Raw genomic sequence first — 20,304 nt, forward strand, 5'->3', positions numbered from 1 at the left:
TCCTTCCTTCAGGCTTCTTTTTCTTTGGACTTTATATGGCGGTTGGCAACCAACTTTAAGGTGCACTACCACCACCAACGGGACTGGAGTGTGGACCTCAGTTCATCTTTCAATCACCCACGTGGGTATATGCTCCTAAAAACCAATGAGGAGATGGGAGAAGCAGGACTTGCAGCGTGTTGAGCGTCACAAATAGAACCAAGTTCTATTTTAGTGCCTGGCTACGCTGACGCTCGAGCAGTGTGTGTGCAATGATTGAATAACATGTATGTGTACGTTTATTTTGCAATGCACGCGACGAGAGCGCTGTGTTCAGCATGTAAAGCCGTCCACATGCTTCCCAGCCAAAACAGTTTGTGCATATATAATGATGACATTTTGTGGCGATTTGTTCGTTTGGACTTCGGCTAGGGTTTTTTCAGCTGTTCGGACAAACATTTTTTTCTTGAGGCAAGCCGAGGTCGGTAGCTGAAGTCTACGACCCCTCATCGGCAATTGGTCAACAGTAGGGCTTCTTCAATTAAATGCCTGTTGTCATTCAACGAAAGACGACTCGTCCTCATGCACATTTCTTCACTTGAGAAATACTGCACCAAACATCCTAGACAGTTGCAAAATCTCCTCTGCAAAAACGTCAAACTTTATGACATTTCTTGAGTTATCTTAGGTTACTTGACTATTTTTAGTAAATACAAATTATTAATTTCAACTGCATCAATCAACCCTTCATCGATTCCCGCTATCTAAATCTACTCATTGTTCTTTGTGTCCACAAGAGCATTAGTGAGGTCGGGCACTGATGTTGGGCGATTAGGCCTGGCTCGCAGTCGGCGTTCCAATTCATCACAAAGGTGTTCGATGAGGTCAGGGCTCTGTGCAGGCCAGTCAAGTTCTTCCACACCGATCTCGACAAACCATTTCTGTATAGACCTCGCTTTGTGCACGGGGGGCATTGTAATGCTGAAACAGGAAAGGGCCTTCCCCAAACTTTTCCCACAAAGTTGGAAGCACAGAATAGTCTAGAATGTCATTGTATGCTGTAGCGTTAAGATTTCCCTTTACTGGAAGTAAAGGGCCTAGCCCTAACCATGAAAAACAGCCTCAGACCATTATTCCTCATCATCCAAAATGTACAGTTGGCACTATGCATTGGGGCAGGTAGCATTCTCTTGGCATCCGCCAAACTCAGATTCGTCCGTCGGACTGCCAGATGGTATTATTGACTGTGTGTTTTGTTTATTCCATGTGTAACTCTGTGTTGTTGTATGTGTCGATTTGCTATGCTTTATCTTGGCCAGGTCGCAGTTGCAAATGAGAACTTGTTCTCAACTAGCCTACCTGGTTAAATAAAGGTGAAATAAAATAAAATGGTGAACCGTGATTCATCACTCCAGAGAACGCGTTTCCACTGCTCCAGATCTGATGGTGGCGAGCTTTACACCCCTCCAGCCGCCGCTTGGCATTGCGCATGGTGATCTTATGTTTGTGTGCGGCTGCTTGGCAATGGAAACCCATTTCATGAAGCTCCGATGAACAGTTATTGTGCTGAAGTTGCTTCCAGAGGCAGTTTGGAACTCGGTAGTGAGTGTCGCAACCTATGACAGACCACTTTGGTGCTGAGCCATTGTTACTCCTTGACGTTTCCAATACACAATAACAGCACTTACAGTTGACCGGGCAGCTCTAGCAGTGCAGAAATTTGAGGAACTGACTTGTTGGAACAGGGGCATCCTATGACGGTGCCACATTGAAAGTCATCGAGCTCTTCAGTAAGGCCATTCTCCTGCCAATGTTTGTTTATGGAGATTGCATGGCTGTGTGCTCGATTTTATATACCTGTCAGCAACGGGTGTGGCTGAAATAGCCGTATCCCCTAATTTGAAGGGGTGTCCACATACTTTTGTATATATAGTGTATATGTGGTAAAGTGAAAATCTGATGCCCTGTAGGCTACAGTCAAAGACGGCAGAACACATTTTTTGACGGGGTGCAGGATTTTTTGTTGTTGCCTGATTTGGATATTTCTGCTTATAATTGGCAACATTTTGTAAGGCTATTTGTTAGTCAACTTGGCTGTAATTAGATACATGCAGCTTCTCTTCTGTCATTATATGTTGTCCTAGAAGACTAAATAAACCCTTGCTCACCAGAATAATGTCATAGATCGATTGAAGCATTCATTCTATCTAGCTGACATCGGTAAAGTTTTCTGTCATCTTTCGCAGAGCAAAGACATTTAGGGACTGGGGAGAAAATACAACAACAAAGAAACACAGGAAAGATTTAATGTGCAAAATGTCCAAATTACATCAGTTTGACCGGTTGTAAGGGGAAATAATGCTGTGAAAACAACCCAACGTGTTTCTGATAAGATTTCAGTTTCGGCTTCGATGCATATTTAATATGGTTGAAATACTGTCAACTTTTATGAAGAGAGCACCTCTACAGATGGTATCTAACTGAGCATTGCATTCTCTCAAGATGCATAAATAAATAAATCTTATTTCTTCACAAGTCCAAATTTTGCCTACATTTAGTGCTTCGTTTTGTTTTTGCCTCTGTGGATTGAAGTTAACTTTTTTTTGCTCGTTCCCAAAACCATTATTTGGCAATTGGCTGTGTAGGCTATTTAGCGTGTGTACAGTTAGGCCCTAAAGCTTAGGCTTATGCACTAATTCCAGGTAGCATAAATGTGCAAAGCTGATACAGACATACCCAATACCACTCAAAGCTGTAATCGCCGCCAAAGGTGCTTCTACAAAGTATTCACTCGGGGGTGTGAATACTTATCTAACTTAGATATTTCTGTATTTCATTTTCAATAAATGTGCGCAAAAAAAACATGTTTTTACTTGTCATTAATGGGGTATTGTGTGTAGATGGGTGAGGGGATTTTTTTTTTTTAAATCATTTTGAATTCAGGCTGTCAAGGGATATGAATACTTTCTGAAGGCAGTGTACAGTGCTGATTTTGTATGTTTGCCCACTGACAAACAAATGATCAGTCTATAATTTTAATGGTAGGTTTATTTGAACAGTGAGAGAAATAATCCAGAAAAACGCATGTCAAAAATGTTATAAATTGATTTGCATTTTAATAAGGGAAATAAGTATTTGACCCCCTCTCAATCAGAAAGATTTCTGGCTCCCAGGTGTCTTTTATACAGGTAACGAGCTGAGATTAGGAGCACACTCTTAAAGGGAGTGCTCCTAATCTCAGTTTGTTACCTGTATAAAAGACACCTGTCCACAGAAGCAATCAATCAATCAGATTCCAAACTCTCCACCATGGCCAAGACCAAAGAGCTCTCCAAGGATGTCAGGGACAAGATTGTAGACCTACACAAGGCTGGAATGGGCTACAAGACCATCGCCAAGCAGCTTGGTGAGAAGGTGACAACAGTTGGTGCGATTATTCGCAAATGGAAGAAACACAAAATAACTGTCAATCTCCCTCGGCCTGGGGCTCCATGCAAGATCTCACCTCATGGAGTTGCAATGATCATGAGGACGGTGAGGAATCAGCCCAGAACTACACGGGAGGATCTTGTCAATGATCTCAAGGCAGCTGGGACCATAGTCACCAAGAAAACAATTGGTAACACACTACGCCGTGAAGGACTAAAATCCTGCAGCGCCCGCAAGGTCCCCTGCTCAAGAAAGCACATATACATGCCCATCTGAAGTTTGCCAATGAACATCTGAATGATTCAGAGGACAACTGGGTGAAAGTGTTGTGGTCAGATGAGACCAAAATGGAGCTCTTTGGCATCAACTCGTCGTGTTTGGAGCAGGAGGAATGCTGCCTATGACCCCAAGAAACCATCCCCACCGTCAAACATGGAGGTGGAAACATTATGCTTTGGGGGTGTTTTTCTGCTAAGGGGACAGGACAACTTCACCGCATCAAAGGGACGATGGACGGGGCCATGTACCGTCAAATCTTGGGTGAGAACCTCCTTCCCTCAGCCAGGGCATTGAAAATGGGTCGTGGATGGGTATTCCAGCATGACAATGACCCAAAACACACAGCCAAGGTAACATAGGAGTGGCCCAAGAAGAAGCACATTAAGGTCCTGGAGTGGCCTAGCCAGTCTCCAGACCTTAATCCCATAGAAAATCTGTGGAGGGAGCTGAAGGTTCGAGTTGCCAAACGTCAGCCTCGAAACCTTAATGACTTGGAGAATATCTGCAAAGAGGAGTGGGACAAAATCCCTCCTGAGATGTGTGCAAACCTGGTGACCAACTACAAGAAACGTCTGACCTCTGTGATTGACAACAAGGGTTTTGCCACCAAGTATTAAGTCATGTTTTGCAGAGGGGTCAAATACTTATTTACCTCATTAAAATGCAAATCCTTTTATAACATTTTTGACATGCGTTTTTCAGGATTTCTTTGTTGTTATTTTGTCTCTCACTGTTCAAATAAACCTACCATTAAAATTATAGACTGATCATTTCTTTGTCAGTGGGCAAACGTACAAAATCAGCAGGGGGATCAAATACTTTTTTCCCTCACTGTATGTGGTTTCTTAGTTACAACCAGTACTCTGGCGATGGGGGTGAACCTACCAGCCCACCTGGTGGTGATCAAGTCCACCATGCACTACATCGGGGGCGCCTGCAAGGAGTACAGCGACGCCGACATGCTGCAGATGATTGGCCGAGCAGGCCGGCCACAGGTACAGATTATAGACACGCCCTCTAGTCCCAGCATCCTTAGCACCACAGGATCCAAATCATAGTCCAAAACCAGCTCCTATTTTTATATTTTACCTTTATTTAACTAGGCAAGTCAGTTAAGAACAAATTCTTATTTACAATGATGGCCTAGGAACAGTGGGTTAACTGCCTTGTTCAGGGGTAGAACGACAAATTTTTGCCTTGTCAGCTCGATCTAGCAACCTTTCGGTTACTGGCCCAATGCTTTAACCACTAGGCTACCTGCTGCCCCAGCGGGCAAAAGTAGTTGCGTGCTATGCATTAGGAAAAACTAGTAGAAATTAGGTAATTACAAAGTGTTATGTTCATTATGACATTTCTACTAGTTTTGCTTGATTTGTGTGCCCATTCTGTATTTTCATATCTGAGTGCATTGGATAAGAAAATGAGTCATAGTTTTTTCACAATATACAGTGCCTTGCAAAAGTATTCAGACCACTTGGATTTCTTCATTTTATTGTGTTACAAAGTGGGATTATAATTGAGGTGTCATTTTTTTGTCAACAATCTACACAAAATGCACTGTCAAAGTGGAAGAAAAATGTATAACTACAAAATATAGCCGTTGCATAAGTATTCAGCTCCCTGAGTCAATACACATTAGAAACACATTTGACATCAATTACAGATGTGAGTCTTCTTGGGTAAGTCTATAAGAGCTTTGCACACCTGGATTATGCAATATTTGCCCATTATTCTTTTCAAAATTCTTCAAGCTCTGTCAATGTGTTGGGGATCATGGCTAGACAGCAAGTTTTGCCATAGATATTCAAGCAGATTTAAGTCAAAACTTTAACTTGGCCACTCAAAAACATTCACTGTCTTCTTGGTAAGCAACTCCCGTGTAAATGTGGCCTTATGTTGTAGGTTATTGTCCTGCTGAAAGGTGAATTCCTCTTCCAGTTTCTGGTGTACAACTGTGTACAACTCCCTTCACAGAACAACTCAAACGGGCTCGAACCAGAATAGAAAGACGAGTGGGAGGCCCCGGTGCACAACTGAGCAAGAGGACAAGCACATTAGATAGTCTAGTTTGAGAAACAGACGCCTCACAAGTCCTCAACTGGCAGCTTCATTAAATAGTACCCGCAAAACACCAGTCTCAACGTCATCATTGAAGAGGCGACTCCGGGACGCTGGCCTTCCTCGCAGAGTTGCAAAGAAAAAGCCATATCTCAGACTGGCCAATAAAAATAAAAGATTAAGATGGGCAAAAGAACACAGACACTGGACAGAGGAACTCTGCCTAGAAGACCAGCATCTCGGAGTCGCCTCTTCACTGTTGACGTTGAGACTGGTGTTTTGCGGGTACTATTTAATGAAGCTGCCAGTTGAGGACTTGTGAGGCGTCTGTTTCTCAAACTAGACTATCTAATGTGCTTGTCCTCTTGCTCAGTTGTGCACCGGGGCCTCCCACTCGTCTTTCTATTCTGGTTAGAGCCCGTTTGAGTTGTTCTGTGAAGGGAGTTGTACACAGCGTTGTACGAGATCTTCAGTTTCTTGGCAATTTCTCGCATGGAATAGCCTCCATTTCTCAGAACAAGAATAGACTGACGAGTTTCAGAATAAAGTTCTTTGTTTCTGGCCATTTTGAGCCTGTAATTGAACCCACAAATGCTGATGCTCCAGATACTCAACTAGTCTAAAGAAGGCCAGTTTTATTGCTTCTTTAATCAGAACCGTTTTCAGCTGTGCTAACATAATTGCAAAAGGGTTTTCTAACGATCAATTAGCCTTTTAAAAGGATCAACTTGGATTAGCTAACACAACATGCCATTGAAAAACAGGAGTGATGGTTACTGATAATGGCCCTCTGTACGCCTATGTAGATATTCCATTAAAAATCTGCCGTTTCCAGCTACAATAGTCATTTACAACATTAACGTCTGCACTGTATTTCTGATCAATTTGATGTTATTTTAATGGACAAAAAAAATGCTTTTCTTTCAAAAACAAGGACATTTCTAAGTGATCCAAACATTTTGAACAGTAGTGTAAATGTTTTCTTCCACTTTGACATTACAGAGTATTTTGTGTAGATTGTTGACAAAAATGACAATTAAATCGATTTTAATCCCACTTTGTAACCAGGGGTCTAAATACGTTTGCAAGGCACTGTATCCATGGCAGCAGTGTCACTGAAAGTGGACGGTCCATTGATTTGATATAAGAGTTTGACTCTGAATTATTTTCCTCTCCAGTTTGATACGTCAGCAACCGCAGTGATCATGACCAAGACTCACACCAAAGACAAGTACATGCAGTTCATGAATGGGGCAGAAATTATTGAGAGCAGGTATAGTGATGGGTTACTTCTACTGTACAGTGTCAAAGTTCCACAACACTTGTTTCAGAGTGTAGTTTATATGATTGGTTTTACATTAATTTGTATGATACAGTACATTGTGATGATGATTGTTTGACTACATAAACCGGTACCTTTCTTTAAATCTCTGTTTGATTTCATACACTTTGTGGTTCACATTGAGGTTGAAGTATTTTTGTCCTCCTCCACAGCCTGCACACCCACCTTGTGGAGCACCTGAACGCTGAGATCGTCCTCCACACCATCTCAGACGTCAACATGGCCCTGGACTGGATCCGCTCCACCTTCCTCTACATCAGAGCACTGAAGAACCCCAAACACTATGGTAAGTACACACAGACTGGACATCACCCAGTCATTATTAGCATTAGCCAGCATCGTTAGCATGGATGCTAGTCTATTTCAGCACCAGTCAGCTACATCGTTAGCATGGATGCTCGACTATTTCAGTATGAACGAGTTAGCCTAGCACCCATGCTAACAATCTATTTCAATATTAACCAGTTAGCCTAGCACCCATGCTAACAATATATTTCAGCAGTAGTCAGCTACGTCATTAGCATGGATGCTAGGCTATTTCATTATTAACCAGTTAGATTCTCAGTATGGGTGCTAGGCTATTTCAGTATTAACAGTTAGATTGTTAACATGGATGCTAGCTTATTATAGTACAGTTAATAGCATGTACTTAGAATATCTCACTACATCCTTACAACAGTTTCTCAAACGTCATAAATGTCACAGACATACATTGGCACATCATACGTGAGAAAACAACTGTCCATACTTTTTGTTGCAGGTTTTTCCACCGACTTGGACCGATGTGGGATCGAAGCCAAATTGCAAGGTGTGGCATTCATATGTTTTCTTTGTTAATATGGACTTTGTATCTGAAAACACAGAACATCTCTATCATGTGTTTGTGTAGTAACTAACTGTATTATGTCTCTCCATACTCTCTGCTCCAGAGCTCTGTCTGAAGAACCTGAACTCCCTGGCCTCCATTGGTCTGCTCTCCATGGATGAGGATGTCAACATCAAAGCTACAGGTTGAGAGAGGCAACCCATTTTGTTTTTTGCGTGGCCACTATGGCCTTTTACGGTTTGTTTCATTAGTTATAATCAGAAGTGTACAACAACTAACAAACCCTGTACATGTTTGTTGTTATTCAATACAGATATCTCCTTCATTTGCTTTCCAGCATCGAAAAGCCATTGTACTCAAGTCTGTTCTTTTCTTGACATGTGTAATTGTGCTCATCCCCTACAGAGGCAGGCAGGTTGATGGCCAGGTACTGTGTGGCATTTGACACCATGAAGCAGTTCAGCAAGGTGACTGGCACTGAGACCTTACCTGAGCTGGTAGGTATACAGTAATACGGTAACACAGTAGCATCTCTCATATGCACATACACTGTTTTTATTGAGTTTCTGTATTGTGTTGTTTGTTACATAGGAAATTAGATGAGTTGAGTAGATTTTGTATTGAGAATCCCACTGAAATGGAAGCTGGCTCTTCTTCACACAGATAGAATTGATGGCGAAGGGCAAAGAGTTCACTGACGTGCAGCTGAGAGTGAATGAGAAGAGAACTCTGAACACGTTGAACAAGGACAAGAACAGGATCACAATCAGGTTAGAGTACAATCCAATGATACATTGTAAGAAGAGGTGAAGTGACATACAAAAAATGTAAATGCTCATATCTGGGCTTTTTTATCCAGGTATCCCATGGAGGGAAAGATCAAAAACAATGAGATGAAGGTGAACTGGTAAGTCAAGCAGAGGCCCGTACAGTGTGCCAACATGAGAAGATGGAGGATGACATTGACGCCACCATGTATTCCCTTTGGGTGAATCTCAAATTTATTTTCTTGAACTTCGTCTCTTTCCCACTATACCCGTCTTTCACCTCAGCTTGATTCAGGCCCAGTTTGGCTCCATTCCAATCCAAGAGTTTGGACTCACACAAGACACTGGTAGAATCTTCCGGAATGGAGTCAGAATCAGCAGATGTAAGTCATCAATCACTTTACATTTTGATAGTAGAAGATGGTTTGCATTGAGCCTTGTCTGATAAGCAAGCTTCCTTTGAAAAAACACTCTTTGATCCAAGATGTGTTTTGATTACGAACCAGGTTTGGCAGAGTTTCTAAACCAGCGCTCCAAGACAGGCTTCTCTGCTCTGCTCAACTCCCTGATACTGGCCAAGTGCTTCAGTGCCAAGTTGTGGGAGAACTCTCCTTATGTCTCAAAGCAGCTTGAGAAAATAGGTAGGAAGACATTGAAACATGACAAAAAATACTGTCAATGCTTGTGGAAAATGTGTAGTTAATGGTTACTATGCTATTACTATGTTCAGAGACCCTTTTTAAGAAATCTATTGACCAACTGATTTATTCCTAGACAAATTAAAGTAGTACAGTTGCTGTGAGCATAGAAATATAGTGGTCCCGTGTGGCTCAGTTGGTTGAGCCACACGGGTTGTACTGGTCCCGTGGGGGACCAGTACAAAAATGTATGCCCTCACTACTGTAAGTCTGCTAAATTAGAAATGTATATGGAATAATGAGGCTTATTCATTAAAATGATAAATGAGATTCTATTTATAATATAATTATATATGTCTGTAATGGCACAAATGACTATCTGTTCCAGGGTTGACTCTTTCAGCCGCCATGGTGAACGCTGGGCTCACCACCTTCAATAAGATAGAGAAGACCAACGCCAGGGAACTGGAGCTGGTGAGCATGCATCCTCTATAGATGACTATAACAAAGTCATTCATTTAAACACCCCGTTGTTTCAATTTCTCCATGGTTTATTGACATACCCACTGAAACAAAAATGCAGTTTCATGGCTTTCAATTAAATCAGTCTTTCAAATGTTATTCATAAAGCCCCTTTCTACGTCAAGAGTCGTCACAAAGTGCTTTCACATACAATAAATGCAAATATTTGCTGTCTAGATCGTCAACAGACATCCTCCATTCGGAAACCAAATCAGAGAGGCTATCATCAATCTTCCCAAGTATGAAGTTCGTTTGGAGCAGGTAAAAACCTTTGCTTTGGTTGAATTTTTGTTAGAACGGAAAAGGTGATTAAGATGAATCATTGTAGCAATATTTGGTTTCGGGTCATAACAGAATTTTTTCCACTTATATAATTTAATATTACGGCTGAGTATCTTTTCAATTACTGATCAATTAATACATCTCCCCAACAACCTTTGATTTCATTTTTTATTTCTCACGTTTTAGCTTCCAAGATACAACGTCGCCACCGCAGAGATTGTGGTGACTGTGAACGTGAAGAACCACGAACAGCTGCTGTCAAAGAGAACTGCTCCTGACCACCACTATGTCACCATGATCATCGGGGACTGTGACAACAACGTGGTCTTCCTGCAAAAACTCACGTAAGATAAGGAGGACTGACATTTCGAGTCACACACACACACACACAGACTGATACATGCATAGAGACACACTTTATCTAAAGCTTGCCGGTAGAGACAACTTGTTAAAAGCGTATTGTAGGATGTTTTAAAAGTTCATACATGATAACAAGTTATAAAGCATTATACCTGCAGGCAGGGTTCCCCAAAGGGCCAAAATTGGCCCGTGGGGGGTTTTATTTGGCCCCCAAGTTTAAGCAACAAAACAAATACTAATATTCAATCAAGGGTTTTTCTTTTTTTTTTTACTATTTTCTACATTGTAGAATAATAGTGAAGACATCAAAACTATGAAATAACACATGGAATATTTTATATTCTTCAAAGTAGCCACCCTTTGCCTTGATGACAGCACACTCTTGGCATTCTCTCAACCAGCTTTATGAGGTAGTCACCTGGAATGCATTTCAATTAACAGGTGTGCCTTGTTAAAAGTTAAATAGTGGAATTTATTTCCTTAATGCGTTTGAGCCAGTCAGTTGTGTTGTGACAAGGTAGGGGTGGTATACAGAAGATGGACCTATTTGGTAAAAGGCCAAGTCCATATTACGGCAAGAACAGCTCAAATAAGCAAAGAGAAACGACAGTGCATCATTACTTTAAGACATGAAGGTCAGTCAGTCGGGAAAATGTCAAGAACTTTGAAATTTTCTTCAAGTGCAGTCGCAAAAACCATCAAGCGCTATGATGAAACTGGCTCTCATGAGGACCGCCACAGGAAAGGAAGTCCCAGAGGTACCTCTGCTGCAGAGGATAAGTTCATTAGAGTTATCAGCCTCAGAAATTGCTGCCCAAATAAATGCTTCACAGAGTTCAAGTAACAGACACATCTCAACAACAACTGTTCAGAGGAGACTGCGTGAATCAGGCCTTCATGGTTGAATTGCTGAAAAGAAACCACTACTAAAGGACACCAATAAGAAGAAGAGACTTGCTTAGGCCAAGAAACACGAGCAATGGACATTAGACCGGTGGAAATCTGTCCTTTCGTCTGATGAGTCCAAATGTTACATTTTTGGTTCCAACCGCTGTGTCTTTGTGAGACGCAGAGTAGGTAAACGGATGATCTCTGCATGTGTGGTTCCCACCGTGAAGCATGGAGGAGATGGTGTGGGGGTGCTTTGCTGGTGACACTGTCTATGGTTTATTTAGAATTCAAGGCACTCTTAACCAGCATGGCTACCACAGCATTCTGCAGCGATACGCCATCCCATCTGGTTTGTGCTTAGTGGGACTATCATTCGTTTTTCAACAGGACAATGACCGAACACACCTCCAGGCTGTGTAAGGGCTATTTGACCAAGAAGAAGAGTGAGGGAGTGCTGCATCAGATGACCTGGCCTCCACAATCACCTGACCTCAACCCAATTGATATGGTTTGGGATGAGTTGGACCACAGAGTGAAGGAAAAGCAGCCAACAAGTGCTCAGCGTATGTAGGAACTCCTTCAAGACTGTTGGAAAAGCATTCCAGGTGAAGCTGGTTGAGAGAAAGTATGCAAAGCTGTCATCAAGGCAAAGGTTGGTTACTTTGAAGAATCTCAAATATAAAATACATTTTGATTTGTTTTATACTTTTTTGGTTACTACATGATTACATGTGTTATTTCACCGTTTTGACGTCTTCACTGTTATTCTACAATGTAGAAAATAGTAAAAAATAAAGAAAAACCTTTGAATGAGTAGGTGTGTCCAAACTTTTGACTGGTACTGTATATTAATGTCTGTTAATTTTGTTGTGAGTTTTCACTGTAAAAACACCAAGAAATAGCTGCAAGTGGTTTTAATTTAAGAAATCCTTTCCAGGTATTCCCACCCATAATAGAGAGACACATCATCTTATACAAATGTAAACAAGGTTTGAAATTATTGTTTCAATCAAACATATCTGTTTGGGATTCCTGCAGTCAATTTGCGGTCTAAAATGCTGATTGGCTGACAGCCGTGGTATACCAGACCGTATACCACGGGTATGACAAAACAGTTATTTTTGCTGCTAATTTTGTTGGTAACCAGGTTATAATAGCAACAAGGCACCTCAGAGGTTTGTGGTATATGGCCAATATACCACGGCAAAGGGCTGTATCCAGGCACTCTGCGTTGCCGTGGTATATTGGCCATACAGTGAGGGGGGAAAAGTATTTGATCCCCCTGCTGATTTTGTACGTTTGCCCACTGACAAAGAAATTATCAGTCTATAATTTTAATGGTAGGTTTATTTCAACAGTGAGAGACAGAATAACAACAAAGAAATCCTGAAAACCGCATGTCAAAAATGTAATAAAATTCTTTGCATTTTAATGAGGGAAATAAGTATTTGACCCCTCTGCAAAACATGACTTAATACTTGTTGGCAAAACCCTTGTTTGCAATCACAGAGGTCAGACGTTTCTTGTAGTTGGTCACCAGGTTTGCACACATCTCAGGAGGGATTTTGTCCCACTCCTCTTTGCAGATCTTCTCCAAGTCATTAAGGTTTCGAGGCTGACGTTTGGCAACTCGAACCTTCAGCTCCCTCCACAGATTTTCTATGGGATTAAGGCTAGGCCACTCCAGGACCTTAATGTGCTTCTTCTTGGGCCACTCCTTTGTTGCCTTGGCCGTGTGTTTTGGGTCATTGTCATGCTGGAATACCCATCCACGACCCATTTTCAATGCCCTGGCTGAGGGAAGGAGGTTCTCACCCAAGATTTGACAGTACATGGCCCCGTCCATCGTCCCTTTGATGCGGTGACGTTGTCCTGTCCCCTTAGCAGAAAAACACCCCCAAAGCATAATGTTTCCACCTCCATGTTTGACGGTGGGGATGGTGTTCTTGGGGTCATAGGCAGCATTCCTCCTCCATCAAACACGGCGAGTTGAGTTGATGCCAAAGAGCTCCATTTTGGTCTCATCTGACCACAACACTTTCACCCAGTTGTCCTCTGAATCATTCAGATGTTCATTGGCAAACTTCAGATGGGCATGAATATGTGCTTTCTTGAGCAGGGGGACCTTGCGGGCGCTGCAGGATTTCACTCCTTCACGGCGTAGTGTGTTACCAATTGTTTTCTTGGTGACTATGGTCCCAGCTGCCTTGAGATCATTGACAAGATCCTCCCGTGTAGTTCTGGGCTGATTCCTCACCGTTCTCATGATCATTGCAACTCCACGAGGTGAGATCTTGCATGGAGCCCCAGGCCGAGGGAGATTGACAGTTATTTTGTGTTTCTTCCATTTGCGAATAATCGCACCAACTGTTGTCACCTTCTCACCAAGCTGCTTGGCGATGGTCTTGTAGCCCATTCCAGCCTTGTGTAGGTCTACAATCTTGTCCCTGACATCCTTGGAGAGCTCTTTTGTCTTGGCCATAGTGGAGAGTTTGGAACCTGATTGATTGAGTGCTTCTGTGGACAGGTGTCTTTTATACAGGTAACAAACTGAGATTAGGAGCACTCCCTTTAAGTGTGCTCCTAATCTCAGCTCGTTACCTGTATAAAAGACACCTGGGAGCCAGAAATCTTTCTGATTGAGAGGGGGTCAAATACTTATTTCCCTCATTAAAATGCAAATCAATTTATAACATTTTTGACATGCGTTTTTCTGGATTTTTTTGTTGTTATTCTGTCTCTCACTGTTCAAATAAACCTACCATTCAAATTATAGACTGATACTTTCTTTGTCAGTGGGCAAACGTACAAAATCAGCAGGGGATCAAATAATTTTTTCCCTCACTGTATACCACACCGCCTTTGGGCCTTATTGCTTAATTATATTCCGGACCCCTGACCATTCGCTCAAGAAAGAAAATCGTCTCGCGGCTGAATCTAGTTGAGGATTCCTGCCTGCAGGCTTTAGGTAAAGTGTTACCGTCATACACTCAGACAGGGAAAACAGTGAAAGAAATAGAGCAAGACCAAGAAAGAGAAAGAGTGATGAAATGGAGAGTTACTGTGTTGTGTGTTCCTCCAGAGACTTGATGCTGTTGAAGTCGGGAAGCTGGTCAAAGAAGATCGAAGTTGCGAAAGCATCCAAAGGAGAGGAGATCAATGTGAATCTGGTCAGCTCAGAATACGGTCAGGCAGCTAACTATCAGGACATTTTTCTCTCACTTTTATTATAGATTTGTGTTCAAATACATTTCTACAAACTGCTTCAAACTTGTAAAAGGCAGTTTAAGTAGAGTGGAATTGTTTAATTGAGATTTATTAAAAGTAAGAATATATTCTGTTAAGTACATTGAGATCTTCCTCTCTTCAGTGGGGTTGGACATTCAACAGAAGTTTAGTCCCTTCTTCTCTGGACCGAAGAGGTACGGAGCTGAATCACTCACACCTGAGCAACACAACACCGTGCAGCAGGCACAGGCTAATGCTCAGAGATCACAGGGTGCAACACAGAGAACACAGCCAACAGCTCAGGAAACACAGAAAAGAAACTCCACATCCACATGTGCCACAGAAAAGGGTAGACTTATTCAATACCTTACATTTGTATACTTTGAGCTATTGCTAAGTTGTACTTGCGGACTCACAAGGACTGTTCCAACTTCCGTTATCTTTTTTTCCTCACTGAAATACAGGTTCCTCACAATCAGATCCAGGCAAAAGACAATGTAACCACTTATGCAAAAACAAGGATCAATGTGGCCACGACTGCTGTGAGTCATGTTTTTTGTCCTCAAACTCTCCATTGCTCAATTGACACTTAGAATCATTCAAATTGTTTATTCACAAATTATTACATTGTTTTTTCAATTTCCTCCTATCTGTTTCCCAGGTAAAACTGGAGTGCCGGGGGTTCTGAAAAGGCAGATGAATCAGCATTCGAGTTTCACCTCCTACCTCCAAGACCTGAAGACCAGGAGTGACACACTGATGGAGACACCAGTCAAACGCCTCAAGGTGGGAGAACAACTGACAACAGCTGCAGCAGTTGTTTAAAATATAACCCCTTTGGGCTAACATTCTAATTTGAGAGAGAGAGAGGCTCAAAACAAAATACTTATTCATACTGTCACATAAATCATGCATTGAAGTTAAAGACGATTGACACGTGTTTCATGATCATTTGCTGATTTGTCATCGACTAACTGAACGAGGAACTTTTACCTGAGTTAATGTTTCATCTGCCTGTTGCTGGTTCCTTTAGATGAGAATGAATGGCGGGATGGGAGCTGCGAACATGCAGCAGTTCTCTTATTCACCTAAGCCAATCCTACCTGCTTCTTCCAGGTACGTACCCTCCTTTACCCAAAACATTTACCCAAAACATAATTAGCTTGGAGTTAATTGATTACTAATCCAAACTGTATCTGACACATTCCAAATCTTTTCTTAACTTGTTTTGAAGGTATGAAGGTAACCAGTATGGCGCTTTGGCAAGACCACAGAGTGTAGATTCAGCTGACGACTTTGCAACACCCCAAGAGATGGCTTATGTTGTGACCTATGGCCATGGTATGTTTAGTATCGAAATGCTTCTAGAGGCTTCTAACTCCATTCACCTTCAATACAGCAGTGTGGTAGTGAAATGGTGCTAAATGGACACTTGAGAGGAGTAACTGAACATATGTGTGTCTCTACAGAGTATAATGACTACCTGGAAGACATATCTCAGACAACGGGAGATTTGGAACCACCACCTGTTCAACTTCAAACCCTTACGGAGTTACAAAGTAGGACGTCTCAGTTACAAAAAAAAACCTATGTCATACTGTTTTTGTTGTTGTTTTTTAAGCTGTTATATCCCACGATTCCATGAAATAGACCTATTGTAGATTCAATAAAATTTACACACAGATTATTTTCTAGTAGACTACTTCCTTCAAATTTACTGCAAACGGACAATAACGTGTTCTCACAATCATAACCAATCCATATTTTTGTTTTAAGGCACTTCAATGTGGAGGAAGCCCAATGCCTACGATGGAAGATCCCTCAGCCAAAGCACCCCCCAAAGCACCCCGCAAAGCCAGAGCAGGGGTTACCCTCAGAGTCACAGCACCCCCCAGAGCCAGAGCAGGAGTTACCCTCAGAGCCACAGCACCCGCCAGAGCAGGGGTTACCCTCAGAGTCACAGCACCCCCCAGAGCCAGAGCAGGGGTTACCCTCAGAGTCACAGCACCCGCCAGAGCAGGGGTTACCCTCAGAGTCACAGCACCCCCCAGAGCCAGAGCAGGGGTTACCCTCAGAGTCACAGCACCCCCCAAAGCAGGGGTTTCCCTCAGAGTAATAGCACCCCCGAGAGCAGGGGTTACTCCCAAAGTATCTCTCAGAGCCAGAGCAGATGTTACCCTCCGAGTCAAAGCATCGCCCAAACCCAAAGCAGGGGTAACAGTACCCCCCAAAACCAGAGCAGGTCTTTTTCTCCGAGTTCCATTGTAGACTTGACCGACGACAGTGGTTGCTTCTCATCGTCAATCACCCCCAGCGTGACCTTTGACCTGGGAGACGAGTGGGACGATTTTGACGACGACAACTTGGTGCACTCCAACGAGAAACCATGCACCACTGTTGCTAAAACTAAAGGGGTGGACCTGGACTGTGATAGGCCAAAAGGTATTCTAAGAGGGAGCCATTTTTGAACATATCAATGTTAAAAATGTATTTTTTTTGTTCATTCTTTTTCAGTGGGGCAAATGATTTAATAGTTAAATGTATTGATGTTTTCAGGAAACTCCACACCACTACCATCCACTTGCTTACTGCCCAAACCCCGCTTCACTACATCCAATTCCCCACTCAGGTGAGCTCAGCTCGTAACAAACTAGGACTTCACTGTTCCACAAGCTGTCAAACCCCTGTCATTTCACTGAATGAAATATCTATAGTCTATCCCAGCGAGCAAAACTGGTTTCTGGTTGAAGAGACGTCAGTAGAAAGGAACTTGGTACTGTTGCAAATATTTGATAAATGTGACCCTGAGCAATTGATTATCAATGTTATGTCATGATTTGTGTGTCTCAGGTCGACCTCCCCAGTTGTTTCTCAGATACCAGTTACTACTCTCCCAGTCAGACCACACAACCCCCAGGCTACTGCTAGCTGGAGCCACTCTGACAACAAGGCCACAGTGAGTTACTATCTACCCATAGTATCAGTTGACTTTATCTCAATGCTGGATCTGAGGTCAACATGAAACTGACAGCAGACAAAGCCAAGGCTTCTGTTCTTATATACAATCAGTGTCCAGTTTATTAGGTACACCACTCTGTTCACAAAAATGGTTTGCTCCTACAGACTGAGTCACGTGGCCGTGGCTTGCTATATAAAGCAGAAAGACAGGCATCAAAAGCATTCAGTTACTGTTTGATTGAATGTTAGAATGGGCAAAACAAGTGACCTAAGCGACTTTGAGAGTGGTAGGATCGGCGGTGCCAGGCGCGCCGGTTCCAGTATTAGAAACGGCCGGCCTCCTGGGCTATTCACGCACAACTGTGTCTAGGGTTTACCGAGAATGGTACGACAAACAAAAAACATCCAGTCAGCGGCAGTCCTGTGGGCGAAAACAGCTCGTTTATGAGAGGTCGAAGGAGAAGGGAAAGAATCAGCAAATACATGGTGGTACAACAGTGTTGTGCAGAACGGCATCTTGGAACACACAACTCGGCTGTACTTGTCACAGATGGGCTATTGCAGCAGACAACCACACCGGGTTCCACTCCTATCAGCTAAAAATAACAAGAAGCGGCTCAAGTGGGCACATGATCACCAACACTGGACAATTGACGAGTGGAAAAACATTGCCCGGTCTGACGAATCCTGGTTCTTGTTGCGTCGTGCTGATGGCAGAGTCAGGATTTGGCGTAAGCAGCATGAGTCCATGGACCCATCCTGCCCAATGGTGTAATAGTGCGGGGAATGTTTTCCTGGCACACCTTCGGTCCCTTGATACCAATTGAGCAAAGTTTGAACGCAATACCTTGTAGAATCCATGCCCCAAAGAATTCAGGCTATTCTGGAGTAAAACAGGGGTCTGACCCAGTACTAGATGGGTGTACCTAATAAACTGGCCCCTGAGTGTAGAATGAAAAGTTACCTTTTATCACACAATTCACATGCTTTGAAATCAAAGATAGCAGGGGATGGCAATGTTATGTTTTAGGTTTAGCAGCCCATTTGTTTCAGTACACGTTTGAAAAGTAGTCTGAAACACACATCTTTGCCCTCTGCAGAGGACATTCAGTGAACCCCCCATGAAAACACCACCCTCCTACCCAAAACAGACTGACACCAGCTTGCCCCCCCTGGGAGAACGGTTTGATTTCTTCTCAAAGACGACTATCCCAAACAATGACAATGTGACTGGCAAAAGGTAAGGAGGGACTATAGAGAAATAATACTTCCTTTTCTTAACTTTTTTCATACATACTAATTGAAATCATGATTATGAATTAACTTTATATCATTGACAGACGGCATTAATCTTCATCATTGCAGGCTCCAGGGAGAGGATTACAGCAAGGAAGTGGAGGCATTCATGGGGATATTTGATGGACTATTTTAGTAGTGTTTATAGTTGTATGGACTGGTTCCATGATAATGTTTCATGGTGATTTGTCATGTTATTGTGTATGTAATTTTTTATACTGTTATTTATACTGTTTGGTGTTTTAGATTCACTGTTAGATTTACTGTTGGTCCTATTTGAAAATGTTTATCTAGGAGTATGAACGTTCAATCGTCATTAGCAGGATTCCAAAAATGTCATATTTCTATGTACTTTATTAAATTAACACAATATTTATTCAGAGGAAGTCTGAGGGTGTAGAGAGCAATAGTAATGGTGTCATGGACCATATAATGACGTTTTATTCCCTTTAGTGGACTGTCTTTAAATTGCAGCTTGTAGCTGCACTTCCTGTGCTCACTATGGGAGAAGACAGTAGGGGATGTAACTCTGAGCTGGATGTAACATACAGTATAGCATCCAGCTCAGAGTTACATCCAGCATCCAGCTTTAGTTACATCCAGTATCCAAATCAGAGTTACATCAAGCTCACAGTTACATCCAGGATCCGGCTCAGAGTTGAATCCGCCTCACAGTAACATCCAGCATCCTGCTGCACTTCCTGTGCTTGCGATGGGAGAAGATGAAGAATCCAGATAGCAGTTGGTTGTTGTTACCTAAAAGTTCACAATTTCTATATGTAAAATGTTCATACCTTCATCCTGTATTTGATAGCCCTTAAGCTGGCACCATCTGTACGTATTTACGTTCCTGTATGTTTTTTTTATGCTTACATGTTATTAAGTAATTTCCTACTTTTTGCCTCATCAAATAAATTGCTAGCCAAACAGTCCTAACTGTTAGCGGTCAACCATTAGCCATTGCCATAGAGATGTATTGTTTAGCCCAGCTGTTCGCTAGCCCCATTCAAATGTATGGTGCATTCGGAAAAGTATTTAGACCCCTTGACTTTTTCCACATTTTGTTACGTTACATTCTTATTCTAAAGTTGATTAAATTGCTTTTTTTCCAAATCAATCGACACACAATACCCCATAATGACAAAGCAAAACCAGGTTTAGAAGAATAATTTTTTTAAACTGAAATATAACGTTTGCATAGGTATTCAGACCCTTTACTCAGTACTTTGTTGAAGCACATTTGGCAGCGATTACAGCCTCGAGTCTTCTTGGGTATGACACTACAAGCTTGGCACACCTGTATTTGGGGAGTTTCTCCCATTCTTCTCTGCAGATCCTCTCAAACTCTGTCAGGTTGGATGGGGAGCGTCGGTGTACAGCTATTTTGAGTTCTCTCCAGAGATGTTCGATCGGGTTCAAGTCCGGGCTCTGGCTGGGCCACTCAAGGAC

At 42.3% G+C, this 20,304-nt stretch overlaps 1 protein-coding gene across 2 annotated transcripts in view; it reads left to right on the forward strand.

The window, feature by feature from the left end:
- Positions 1 to 19,811, forward strand: part of LOC106598907 (probable ATP-dependent DNA helicase HFM1) — a 30,594-nt gene extending 10,783 nt beyond the window's left edge. For both annotated transcript variants that reach the window (XM_045714520.1, XM_014189928.2), the window contains exons 16-40: positions 4,537 to 4,682; positions 6,924 to 7,018; positions 7,240 to 7,373; positions 7,848 to 7,895; positions 8,017 to 8,097; positions 8,319 to 8,410; positions 8,577 to 8,683; positions 8,773 to 8,820; positions 8,966 to 9,063; positions 9,187 to 9,321; positions 9,707 to 9,792; positions 10,018 to 10,101; positions 10,309 to 10,466; positions 14,456 to 14,559; positions 14,744 to 14,950; positions 15,066 to 15,143; positions 15,263 to 15,387; positions 15,635 to 15,717; positions 15,836 to 15,942; positions 16,071 to 16,160; positions 16,378 to 17,043; positions 17,158 to 17,230; positions 17,452 to 17,557; positions 18,660 to 18,799; positions 18,925 to 19,811. In XM_045714520.1, the coding sequence (XP_045570476.1) occupies positions 4,537 to 4,682; positions 6,924 to 7,018; positions 7,240 to 7,373; positions 7,848 to 7,895; positions 8,017 to 8,097; positions 8,319 to 8,410; positions 8,577 to 8,683; positions 8,773 to 8,820; positions 8,966 to 9,063; positions 9,187 to 9,321; positions 9,707 to 9,792; positions 10,018 to 10,101; positions 10,309 to 10,466; positions 14,456 to 14,559; positions 14,744 to 14,950; positions 15,066 to 15,143; positions 15,263 to 15,387; positions 15,635 to 15,717; positions 15,836 to 15,942; positions 16,071 to 16,160; positions 16,378 to 17,043; positions 17,158 to 17,230; positions 17,452 to 17,557; positions 18,660 to 18,799; positions 18,925 to 18,991 (3,158 nt within the window). In that variant the 3' untranslated portion in view covers positions 18,992 to 19,811. The remainder of the gene's footprint in view (positions 1 to 4,536; positions 4,683 to 6,923; positions 7,019 to 7,239; positions 7,374 to 7,847; positions 7,896 to 8,016; positions 8,098 to 8,318; positions 8,411 to 8,576; positions 8,684 to 8,772; positions 8,821 to 8,965; positions 9,064 to 9,186; positions 9,322 to 9,706; positions 9,793 to 10,017; positions 10,102 to 10,308; positions 10,467 to 14,455; positions 14,560 to 14,743; positions 14,951 to 15,065; positions 15,144 to 15,262; positions 15,388 to 15,634; positions 15,718 to 15,835; positions 15,943 to 16,070; positions 16,161 to 16,377; positions 17,044 to 17,157; positions 17,231 to 17,451; positions 17,558 to 18,659; positions 18,800 to 18,924) is intronic.
- Positions 19,812 to 20,304: the final 493 nt, after the last annotated feature.

Source organism: Salmo salar, chromosome ssa03 (genome assembly GCF_905237065.1).
Source record: "Salmo salar chromosome ssa03, Ssal_v3.1, whole genome shotgun sequence".
Classification (NCBI taxonomy): Eukaryota; Metazoa; Chordata; class Actinopteri; order Salmoniformes; family Salmonidae; genus Salmo; species Salmo salar.